This window comes from Corvus brachyrhynchos, unplaced genomic scaffold, assembly GCF_000691975.1.
Source record: "Corvus brachyrhynchos isolate BGI_N302 unplaced genomic scaffold, ASM69197v1 scaffold245, whole genome shotgun sequence".
NCBI classification, from domain to species: Eukaryota; Metazoa; Chordata; class Aves; order Passeriformes; family Corvidae; genus Corvus; species Corvus brachyrhynchos.
Genome location: NW_008238988.1, coordinates 4,188,817 through 4,201,492, shown reverse-complemented (window position 1 = coordinate 4,201,492; position 12,676 = coordinate 4,188,817). Strand labels below are relative to the sequence as shown.

General features: G+C 41.0%; 1 protein-coding gene across 2 annotated transcripts in view; it reads left to right on the top strand.

The window, feature by feature from the left end:
- PELI2 (pellino E3 ubiquitin protein ligase family member 2) overlaps window positions 1-12,676 on the top strand; it is a 55,546-nt gene that overhangs the window by 35,418 nt on the left and 7,452 nt on the right. For both annotated transcript variants that reach the window (XM_017738900.1, XM_017738899.1), the window contains one exon: window positions 11,549-11,650. In XM_017738900.1, coding sequence (XP_017594389.1) covers window positions 11,549-11,650 — 102 coding nt within the window. The remainder of the gene's footprint in view (window positions 1-11,548; window positions 11,651-12,676) is intronic.

The window sequence follows — 12,676 nt, the reverse complement described above, 5'->3', positions numbered from 1 at the left end:
GTAAGCAGTGATCTCTTGAGCTGTATGTGTAATGTGTAATGGCTGTTCCAAGTCCTGCTCCCAGTAAACCTGTAGAATTGTGGATAGTGAAGTGGTTTGAAACATGTCAAATACACCTGTTAAAACTCTCAGAAACATGTGTGTAAATTCATGAATTTTCCTGAAATTAAGCAATTATATTGAACACATTTATCATCTTTATTATGGGCAGCCTGATAGTGCTGTGTGCTAAGTACCCTTAACTGTATGAAACTGGGATTCAAAGCTGTGCCAGGAGAAGAATCAGCACGGCAAAGATTTTCCTGCTTGTTAAAACCTGGCTTAAACAACTGATTTAAGAAATCAAATAGTTTAAGACACCAAATTAAAAACATGGTTTAAATCAGTTAATACTGGGGAACACAATTAACTTTTATGTAAAGAACTTCTACCCAGGCATGCTGTGGGGGGAAAAAAAGGTCCTCGAAGTGCTTTTTGCTGTATGTAATTTCATAAGCCTGTTCTCTACATAAATGTGGGCTGCTTTATCCTAGGAAGCACTGGATATTCTATAACCCTAATTAAAACTGTGCCTTATTTACACTGTGGGCCTTCTAAGTGCATTGTGTAATTATTTAATACTGGTTCTTGGTGTTTGTTTCATTCAGTATAAAGCCCCAAATCCCACCCACCACTGGTACTAGTCTGTATTTTTCATAGAAATAGTGACATATCCTATAATTTTGCTGCTGCAACTCTAGTCTTGTGCTCTACCTTTTTATTTTTAAAATAATCTTTTTGTCTGTGTGTGTGTGTGTTCAGATAATTTGGGTCTTATTACTAAAGGTACATCTGGAAAAAATGTGTTAATATGGGATGGAGTTCTGCCTCGCTTCTGTGTGAGAGACAGCCTGTTTCAGAGAGGGGCAAAGCAGGTCATATCAGTGGTAAAATCATGTTGTGTGAAGTGCAGGGCTTCTGATGAGCTGTTCTCTTATCTGACATTGCATATGAATAGAAAGCAAGTTGCCTGTAAAGCTTGCTTTAAATTTTAATAAACTGCAGAAAAGATAAGTGGTAATTTCCTGATGTGGATGCATCTAGTACAGCCTGCTAAACCCAAATTCCAGGATCATAAATTTTAAAACGAATCTTTGTGGCTTGAATTTTTAAGCTGGCATGATAGATTTAAATTTTAGGGAAATAAATTTGCCTTCCTCTCCTCTGTCTGTATCAATCTTACTGAAAAACGACAGAAGATTCGAATTTGAGAACACAATGAAAATAACAGGAGTGGAGAGCAGTAGAGGCGACTAATCCTCTAATTACTTTCTCTGAACACTGGGAATTGTGCTGCAGAATATTCTTCAGTACAATCTAGAGTAAGCTAAATTTATTCCATTCCAAAGCTATAAAGGGAGGGATTTTGCTACCAACTCAGAATAGTAATGGGCTGTGGTGGTCTTTATCTGATGGGAGCAAAGCAGATGTGGCTGCTCTGTCAAATGCCTGTCTACAGACTTGAATTTTCCTGGCTGTTAATTGCCCTGTGCTTGCCCTTTCACACCCTGGGGTTTGAAATATAACTAAACAATTCCATGATTTTATAAACCGTGAGGTAGAGCCTTCTGCTCTGGGCATGGGGGCTGAGAATGTGGCACATTAACAACAGTGACTGTTTGTGTTGGACTGTCCTATAAAAGTTCTCTTTGGCTCCACACTGATATCAAAGCTGTTTAGTGGCAGACATGACCTCTATTTTGGCTCAAGTGCTCTCACACAGTTCCTTTGTGCTTGCTTTGCTCAGTAGTGTGCTGTTGATACTGAAATTTTCCCTGATCCCTTACTCCACACTGAAGTCAGTAAATACACAAGGATGCTCAAGTTAAATGTGTGGCTTTCAGCTGAACCTCCCTGTACAGGTGGTGTCTGTGTTTTGTGAACCTGGCTAGTAGCTTGGACAGTAAAAGTTCTGCAGTAACACCCAGGTACAACACATTCAGAGATAAATTAATCCTAAATTTGGTTGTAAGCACTTTGTTGTAGTTGTGGTGAGTGACTGAGAATGAGGTTTGTACTTGCTGCTTTCTGTCATTCTCAATTTGTAAGGTGGAGAGGCAGTACTGGGTCCTACATGCTCCCACAGCATGACACCTCCTGGCTGCAGAGATGGTCCTTTTTTCTTTTTTTACCTTGGATAATTTAGAAGGGTTTGGGAATTGGGGCCAGCCTTGTTTTCAGTTCTGCACAGATTCAGAGACCGCACCAGAGGGGTTTACAGTCACTTATGTTTTCAAATGAGCTTGGCAACTGCACATGTGGTGAGGAAAGCTCCTTGCTTCCCACTTGTTAGCAAGTTGATTTTTTAACTCCCATGTAGCACGTAAATCAGGATTTAATTCTGACTGCTGTTTAATGTATTATCTTGTTGACTTAAATCACTTAAGTAGCTCGGTTAAACACAGTTCAGAGTGTATGTGTGTGTTTTTAAAAACACTAAGTTGTGTATAAGGAATGTGAGTAAGCTCTGAACTTTGCACAGGAAGATGCTTGGTAATGTGCATAAATGAGAACTGGAAAGGCTAGAAATACTGTTGTTTACTGTGTACTTGTAGGGCTAAAGAAACCCAAAGTGGTATTTTTCCACATGCAAGATGTGGGCTATTAACTTGTGTTAGTGTACTGAGAGGTCAGATCCTCCCTTTCCTCCCTGTAGGAGATAGGTCCTACAGACTTAACCTGTCTCGTGCCTTCTGCACACCAGAATCTCTTCCAGTAAGGATGCTCTGTTTGAAAGGTGGGCTTAACAGACTTTTCCCAAGTGATGCTGTCAAGTTTGCCCAACTTGGTTCAAGCACCAGTTGAACTATTCTACAGGATTTTTTTTTTTAATTGAAAGTCTTCACAGAGGAAATTGCCACAAAGTCCATTTTGCAATGACTTGGTTGCAGTTCCTGTAGCAATCCCAGACCGGTAAAAAAGAACCTGATTGCTTTTGGATTTGTTCTGTCAAAGAGTGCCTTCTATCAGGGTGATATTCTATAGTGTGATTTCTAGAAAGCAGCTTCTGTCCCTTGATGGGCTCTATAAAATATAACTGCTTTCTAGAAGCACTGAATGGCTTTTTGGCAAGAGGAATTTGCTCCTTTTTTCCCTCTTGAGAGAGTTTTGTGCATCTGCTTAACAAGTCTGTTAAGGTAACTGTCTGGAGAGTCTTTGGCTGTCTTAATGTAAAACTGACTTGTGTCAGATGCAGTTTATGGTTTCTGGGAGCTGTGGAACAATCTGCAGCTTCTCCTGATGTTATTATGTGCTCTCCTTTGGCAGGCAGGCACAGCTTGGTGCTCAGGGGTGCTTTGATTCACAGAAGCATTCACTGCTGATGAGCTGAGTGTACAAATCTTTCAGTCTGTGTATTGATCGAAGCCCTTGAGGGGACTTTATCACTATTTTTTTTTTGTCTGGTTTTTAGTTAAGGATTCTAATTTGTGGCTATTTTGTGTGCTTGGCATACCCAAATACATAAGTGTAGCCAGGCATCTGCTGCTTTTGTTCCTGATGTGTACAAATGAATTGTAGACTGTTGGCACCAGAATGTTCAGTTACAAACACTGTTGCATCCTTCTCTAATTACTGATATTTTTGTGGGTGTGTCAAGAGTTTTGGGGATGTGACCCAGCTGCAGTGACAAAATCATGTTTATGCCTTCATGTTTAAATCTATAGGCTTGTAGTCTTCCCAGAGAAATCCTACTCTTAGGGAATTAATGCCAGGAGTTTTGGGGTCACAAGTTTTGCTTTCCAGAAAGTCACACATCAGGGAAGGTCTCACTGGTGTCCAAAAAATTATCTTAATAATTTGATTGTAATCTGTATTGACAGGAATATGTAAATGTAACCTGTAATACAGTGGGGCATCCCCATATGCTCTGTAGTGATCAGTTAAGACAATGAAAAGAGAATCCCTGCTGGAGTAAATGAGAAGTAGTGGGACTGTTTTTTAAAGTATGGATAAGTGATTGTTGACTGCCAGTATAAAAAACCACAAACCCTCTAGAAATATGCACATGGCAGTCTGATACAACAACACTTAAGGACTCCTATCAAACAGAGGAAACTCTGCATTGGACAGTGATACACAGAAATGTCTCCTGAGTCTCCAGAGCAGGTGAAAAGTGTCCTCAACACAGGACTCTCAGCAAGCAACTCCAGAGCAGCTGTGATAGAAATTGTTAGAGCAATGTGCAGGCACCCATGTGTCCAGAGGAGCATTCTGGATTTTGGGAAGGATGATTTATGCTTTGGGTAGTTGATGTATCTGACACTGCTGCAGCTTTGTGTGATGCCTCTGGGCTGTCTCTACGTCTGCTCTGCTTGGGGGAGGAATTCAGGAAGCTGACTAAAGGAAGAAAAATACAGACGATTTCAAAAATGGATGAAAGATCACTTGTAATATAATGTTACTGAACACAGAAAGAAATGGAAGGAGAGAAGAAAGATTTTAAGGGCTAGAAAAGTGAAAAGGTGAGACTGGGAGGAAAATGATTCATAGGTTGGTTCTGTAAAGTGTGGGTTCGCAACCACCAAAAGTTGGTGATTTACAAAGCAACTCCAGCATCATAAAGTTGGTGCCTGTTAGTATAAACTGGTGTCTACTTTGAGCTGCTTTTACTTATTAGGGGGAACAACTGGGCTTGCAGAGCTGGTCAGGAGTCCTAGGAATGAGGTGGGACTCTGGTCTGGTCAGTGGCTGCAGAAATGATCATTTGGACCCCTAACTTCAATCTGTACAATTTCACAAATGCCCACTGTGCATTTTGAAGATGTTTTGAATACTCCCTTTTGTTTGAGGAGTAGCCTACTCTACATTCTTCTCTGTAAAAGCAGAGTACAGCCAAGTTTCTTATCAGCCCTGATGTAGCTTTACAGTAGCTTATCTAGGAGCTTTTACCTTTCTGCCTCCTTCCTTTCTGCACTACCCAACCAGAGAATTAGGGAATGGCATGTTTGGATGCTGCCTCTCTAGAGAGGGTGCTATGTGTGGTATTGGCTGGTTGTCTAAAACAACACAGATTCAGCAAATGGAGAAAATGGTTTGACATCTGCCTGTTGACTTGATAAATGGTGAATTGCTCGAGTGGCAGCACACAACCCCACATGTGCACTTGGAGCAGATGGCTTTGATGTGTGCTTGAGACAAATGTGCTGTCCCTTCTGCCCCCTCCAACCTCAGTAGGAAAGGGTGCACAGAACAAACCTGGGAGTGCTTCAAAAGCCGTAAAAATGTGAAGTGTAAATAAACCACACTGTGCTGACTTTGCTTCTGTGTAGTCACTGAGCCCATGTGTCTTGAGTTTTGGGGGGTGATCTGCGTTCAGTAAATTGAAGTGGGATGGGTGACCTGCCACTGGCATTGAAGCTGCCATTTACTGTAATTACACTGCAGAATATATCACTGGCTCTTGGTCTTTTTTTGGCCGTTTCCTAACACTCATTTAGTTGTCAAGAGAATATTGGCAGCTGAAGTATTAGAGACAGACAAGGTGTTAACATTGGTATTTCAAAAATGACTGCTAGATGTTGTTGCAGTTGTAATGCTTATAAGGAAAGGGAATAACCTGGAAGAATGGGCTCGTATGGAGCTGTGCAAGAAGCAGATGCAGAGTTAAAAGAGCTGGGCCAGTGATTCTGGTTGGTACAGATATTTCAGCCTCTCCTACAGGCACAGGAAACCCATAAGGTTTCCATAATGATGTGTCTTTCTTTGCAGAAGGCTATAGGAAAATTACAGTATATATATAATAGCTGTATCAGTAGGCAGAGGTCATTGTAAATGTATTGAAATGCAGTGTTAGAGAAGCAGTAATTCTGGGCAATTACTGTTAGGTTTGAGATAGAGTAAAATTGCAAACAGTCTTTAGCTAATGTTATATGAATTGGCATCTGTCTTAATTTGCTGGGAAACTACCCAAGTGGACACACTTTTCTGATATGGGTAAAATATCAGTGGCTCACGCTCATGAGCTTTTGTTACGTTTTCTTATGGTAACTCAGTCTGCTGGCTCTGGCAGTCAGTCTGTCCAAAAATCCAGTGGAAATGGGATGTGTTCTTTGCTTTTGAAGGCTTCCTTCTTTGCTGGCTAAAGCTTCCTTTTAAGTTGCAAGATCTTTTGTCTGACATCCCTGAGTGTTTCTTGTGTTCTCTTTTTATAAAAGCAATGGAAGGCTGGCAGCCAAGTCCGAAAGCATTTAACTCATGAAGGCTCTGCTGTCATTAATTTTAAACACGTCACTGTGGTGTCGGTCAGCTTGACTACCAACAAAGAAAACTAAAGTGTTCCCATAAATCATTTTATTGTCCTAATCCAACCTAATTAACTAAACTAAAACTCCTATTCTGATGAAGCAGCCCTTCCTGTGAGACATCTGCCTCTTTCTTAATGGATTTTAGCTTTTAGTTCTGCTATAGTGCACAAGAGTTGGTGACCGTAATAACGTTTAGTCCCTCTTGCCATCTTTGGGGAGATCACCTGGCACAAGAGAATGGTTAATTTTAAATTTCCAAATGCAGAGATTTTTTTTTTTTCCATTCCTTGGAAACATGGTTTGCAAGCCAGGAGGAAGCAATAAAATCTCTGTTTCTAGAAGTGGATTAGACTTGTTCCCTGCAAGCTTTGCAAGCAGCAGCCTAAAGGCTCTGAGAATTTTGGGATCTGCTTCTGTAGTTCATTGACGCGCTCCTGACACGGAAGGTTTGACTTAATAGCATTAAGTTGATGTAATCGTGCCGTGAGCTCCTGACCTGTTCTTGAACTCGGGGGCTGGAGGTGACTGAAGGGAATGAGCAGCATTGTCAGTGTGCAGGGGTTTGCTGTGGCACACTGGCACATGATCCTAGGTAGGGAACATCTGGCTGAGGACAGATGCAAATTCAATGTAGGAGAAAAAGGTGGAAATTCTGACTAAAGAGCCATTTCTGCTCTTGGGGATAATCTGTTGAAGATTTGTTAAGTTTTAGTTTTGTTCCCCCTTTTTTCTGTATCTTTGCTTAAAAAGCAGAGCACCAAGAAACACTGGGTTTAAATATAACCCTTAGTCTTACTCCCTTTATCTACAAGGTGATTTTATGTGGGGTGAGGGAGTTCTATTTTCTGACTTCTTGAAATGACGATAAAACCGATAGCATCCACCTTTCCAGGGGAGTGAGTGGAGAGCAAAGAATTCAGCTGGACTGAGATATTCCAGGGGCTGGCAGAGTTGCAGTGTTGCTGCTGGGAAAGCAGACTCTGTTTGATCTCTGTTTGATCTTGGCTCCTCTGAGACCTGACAGATTTGTAAGTCATAGCCTTTAGCTGCTGCTTTGATTGTGAGGGCAAAGTGCTGGAACGAGGTTTTGTTCTCAAAACGGAGAGAAAGGAGCAAGAATGAAAAAGTGTGTGTAAGGAGGCAGGGGAAAAACCAAGGCCAAGTGTAATTCCAGCCAGGAGGAAGGATATTACTGGAAACTTGAGCTACTAGCAAAGTCGAGAAGTGAAAAATAATTTTAAAAAAGAATATTTGCTTGGGCTGTGTTATTGTGGGGGTGAGGTCATGGGCCTTCTCCTTTCAGTCTCTGTTAAAATTGGGCAGTTTACAAAATGACTAGAATACAGATCTTGAGGTAATGGGCGGAGCTGTGGGGTTTGCCTTGGGCCATGGGGAGGAATCTTCCTGCTCACCTTAAGAGCAGGCTCAACATCCAGTGAGGTTTGGAGCTTCCATCTGGAAGACCCCATGGAGATGGCTGGATTGCTGAGCAAACATGAGCCCTGTCTTGGAAAGGTGCTGGGGCAATCTGTCCCTTCATGCCACATAGAATATGGCACCTCAGGGTTCTCTTACTGCTTTTGTTTGGCATTTGGACTTTTAAAAATCCCTCAGCCCTGCTGTGAACAGTCATTAGCAGTGGAATTATTCTGGAAAAATCTCTTGCTGCTCTTTGTTCCCCCTATTCCTCCACAGGGTTTTGGTTAGTTCATCTGCACTTTGCTCTCTGTTTCCTCCAAAGGGAGTTACTTGAACTCAGCAGCTCGAGACAGTTAAGTGTATAAAACCAACTTTTGTGTAGGCAGCTGAATTCACCCAGCCTTCATCTCCTGACCAACATTCCTACTGGGCAAGAAGTGGGATGTGCTATGGCCAGCCTGGAGCCACATGGTTTGGATTGGCGTGGTAAGCTCAGGCTATGGATGTTGGTGAGATTTTTCTAGCATTTGAATCTGTTGGAAACTAATTCAGAGTGGTTTTGTTTTTTTTTTTTGCCTGTTCAATTGATAATTTCCATTAAACTTCTAAGAAGCTGAAAAATAGGAACAAACTGCTCAAAATAAGTTCAGGGAAGAGTAAAGGAGCCCAAAATGCTGGAAGTGCCTGAAGGAAGATTTCTCTTCCATGACCACTCAGGTGAAACCACAACCCTGGGGTTTATGGTTGGATTTGATGATCTTAAAGATGTTTTAAAACCTACTCAGAATTCCAACTCAGAAACCAACTTAGAATTCCACTTACTCAGAAGCTTAGTGGATTCCAAGAAAAAGTTTTGAAAATACCCAGTGTTGCTCTGGTGGATCTTGGCAGCCTTGAGGTGGAGGTGAAGAGACAAAGGTAAAGTTTAGTGCCAGGTTCTTGCTCTTTCTTGTCCTTTTTCCTGCCTGGAATGTGAATATGGCGGTGTCCAGCCTGAAACACTGAATTTATCTGCCAGAACTTGTGAAGCTGCTGTAATTCTTGTGGGAGTGAGGGCTTTTCTCACTACTTCAGGTGCTACACCAGGGCAATTATGTGACAGCATCGAGAGGTTTTGAGGGGGGAATCCTGCTGACAGAAGAAACAGTTGGGAAATCTAAATGCTAAAAGCAGTAAAAAGGAAAACGCACTGTTTTGGTTGCAACAAACCAGATTTGTGCACTCAATCCCCAGACTCTTCTGGGACTTGTAGTAGTGTGGTTCTTTGGTTCCTCAGGCAGTCAAAATCCTTCATGATTTTGCCTGTGTCTGCATTCCACTCACAATAGTGTTTTATTAGGAGTTTTAACTTCCACTGTTCTGTGTAGTTCCTAAAATACTATTACTTGTCACTTTTTTTACTTTTTTTTTTTTTTAACTTGGAAGTGGTCAATTGCTTTGAGACCAGCACTTAAAATGCCTGTAAAGTGTCTTTAAATTGGAGCAACTGCTGGTGCTGAACAGGCTGTGAAAGTACACAAGTTGAAACATTTCTCATAATGTTCTTGGCTTTTTCAAAAAATGTTTACACAATTCCAGGAAATTAAATGTTGTGTTTCTTCACTGAAAATAACTGGGTATAAATAATGGAAAACAAAGAGGAGGGGAAGTAAATGGAGAAGAAAAGTTGGGAGGGGAATGGAGCACACACAGAAGATTATGTCCTACCCTGGAATTTCAGAGGACACACTGACCCTGGTCAGTATTATTAATATATCTAAGCCCTGAGCTCTGTAGGCGTAGGGCACGACCTTACTCAGTAATTCAGCAAGTCCTTGTGTTTCCCTCCGTGTTTTTTCCAGCAGACCTTAAAACTTTCAGCTTGGGTTCTCACCAAAGCTTTTATGGGATCCAGAAGCTTGTCTTGACAAGAGCAGGAGCTTGGGGTACACATCCCTGCCCTGGGCATTTTGCCTGGGTGCTGGTGGCCAGTGCTGTACAGAGTGGCTGGAGCTGCAGTCAGGACTGTCGTGTTACCAGTCTGTCTTCTGTTGTATTCCAGCTGCCCTAGAGTTTTGTGGAAATGAGTGAAATCTTGTGTATGAAAGCTATTGCTTTCTGATGTTTGAAATGATGATATCTGATAATATGAAGATGAACTGATTATTGCTATGTTAAGCTTAAAACTTAAGGTCTAAGAGTCTCCTGATTATCACTTTATTTCTTTTATATCCTAGGAACACCTGAGACCTGCCCAGGGCTTGAGACCCCTTTCTTAGTTGTCAAACAGGCACAGAGGAAAAACTTTTGAGACCACAGCTCAGTGTCCTGGCAGGTCACAGAGTGTTAGTGACTTCATCCAAACTGCATCTTGGTGCCATTTGTTCTTGCAACATATTGTGTGCCACTGTAGTGGTTACTGCAAAACACTATAAATAATCTGGGAAATTCAGAATCTGCCTATTGCTGATTACCAAGTGTGTTTATATCACTTTTCAGCTGTTACAACTCCTAGACTTTGTCTTCAAGTTTAGTTAAAGGCTTCATTGCAGAAAAGAAATACTGGGAAAGGTCCTCATGCCTAATCATAGAATGGTTTGGTGGGAAGGGACCTTAAAGATGATCCAGTTCCACCCCTCTGCCAATGGCAAGGACATTTTCCACTAGACCAGGCCCTAGAGCTTCCAGTAAGAGGCATCTTGTAAAAGCAGTCTCTGGTGTTGTAAATGCATGGGGTTTGCAAAAAAACTATTCTTCCATTATGTGTTTTCAATAATTCTGTGTCAAATACTCTTGCTAACCCTTAGTAGGATTTTAGTATGCACATAGATGTTTTTAATACCTCCGGCATTCAGAAGGATTTTTAATGATTTGTTCAATAATTGATGTAGCTTTGGCATAATTTAGGCTTTTGTGAGAGATGGCAGGCAGATGAGTAGAATATATTTAGTTGTTTAGTTTAATCATCCCTATCTGTGAATTCTTTAGGTGAAAAGCAGAATGAAGGAATGGAGCAAGTAAGAGAACCTCTTGGAGAAAATTATCCTCTTAGCTGAAAACTGGAGAAAGCCTTAATTAACCTATTAATCCATTGCTTAAGTGTCTGCAAAGTGTTTTCTGAGCAGTAACAGTCATTACCTTCCAGAATTGTGTGTGGTTATATGGACCTTTATATTTACATCTATTTCCCTGTTAGCCAATAGATTCAGTTTCTCAGCTCATTTCCCTCAATTTTGGTAAGATAAAGCAGAAAACAGGAGCTGTCCTCTTGTATTGTTTTAAATACTGAAATACCATTTAGTCTTTGATGCTAAATCCATATCTATAGACACCAGTCTACTCTGACAGGCAGTAAAAAGTACTCTTTAATGAGGAAAACAACACTGAAAGTGTTTGGGTTTTATAAAATTGCTGGGCTCTTTCTGATATAACCAGAAATTTACCTAACAGTAATGATATCCCTGAAATCCTGGCTTTTAACTGGAAATCAGTTCTATTGCTCACTTTAAAAAAAAAAAAAACCAACAACAAGCCAAAACTCCCTCAACTCCAAGTCTTTGCTGGTGTACGAGTTGGTACAAGGGTTAGGAACTAAATACGGTTTCAGAGAAAAAAGGTGTTTGGAGTCTGAACTGTAAAAATGATAAGTATTGGGTACTTCTGAACTAGAAACAAACCAGTGCAGCTTGGGGGTTTCCATGAAAAACAAACAACAAAAATCCTATTGTATGTGTTTACCCAACCTTGTAATAACATGTTACGATACACTGCTTTTCCTGATCATAGCAAAGGTGTTTATGTAGCAATGAATTTGATTACAGTATTTTTGTGTGTAATAGACACCTTTTTTATTTTTTATTCACCAGGCAATCAGCTCGAAAGGTCACCACAGTATCTCTTTCACATTATCCAGAAGCCAGACAGTTATAGTGGAATATATTCACGATAAAGATACAGACATGTTTCAGGTAAGGCTCTAAAATACTTGGATTGTTTTTTGAAAGCAACATATGGAACCTCAGTTCTGCATTGTCCTCTGGGTATTCTGTGACCTGTGGGATTTCCACTGTCTAACCCAGCTGCATTAACATGGGAGCACTTTGAAATTTTGCATTATGCTCCTCTTCTCAAACCTACACCAGCATCTGTTAATATTCTTACTGACTTACTCCTTTAATTGTGCTCTGCCTTTTCTCCAAACACAAACAGTACTGGAGAGAAATGCGTGCTCTCTTTGGATTCATGAATGAGCACAGAATTACACCCATCTCCCTCCAGTTAATCAAGTCTCTGGAGTAAAAAGGAAGTGGAAAGGAGTAGGGCATGGGATGGGGAAGGAGGAAGGTGAAAGTGAAGGTGGGGAGGGGAATGTGGGAGCTGTGCAGTAGGGGAGACAAACCAGTGATAAATGATAAATTGTTCCTGAGGGGTGTGCAAATCTCTCCGGTGGTGTAGGGGACTGGGCTGAGTTTCTCTAAGCTCCCATCTATGGTCCAACACATGCTCACTGTCCCCTCTCTGCATTTGTGGTTTTTTCTGCATCATTTAACATTCTGCTAACCTGAGTGATTTTCTTGTGCCATGGTTATTTTTATGTATAAGAGAGAGCAGAAATCCTGTGCAAACTTAGACTTCAAACTTTGGGAACCCAAACATGCCAAACAACCTTTTTCATTCTAGACTAATCAGGTCTGTGTTATCTTTGACCTCTAATTAGAGCATCTGACCAGGAATTGTTACCCCTCCTCATTCAGCCTTTCATATTTAGAAGGGTCAGCAGTTGAGTGCTGTTGACAGAGGAGGAAATAGCTCTTTGGAGATGTCGTTGCCTCTCTTGTCTTCTGTGTTTTGCTCTATATTAAATTTTCCCAGTGTGACTGAAACTATTAGGTCCAAATAGGAATTGATTAAAACCCAGTCCTGTTCATTTGCTGCAGAATGAAGGATTGAACAGCCAGAGTGAACTGAAACAGGTTTTTCTATGTCGACTAGGG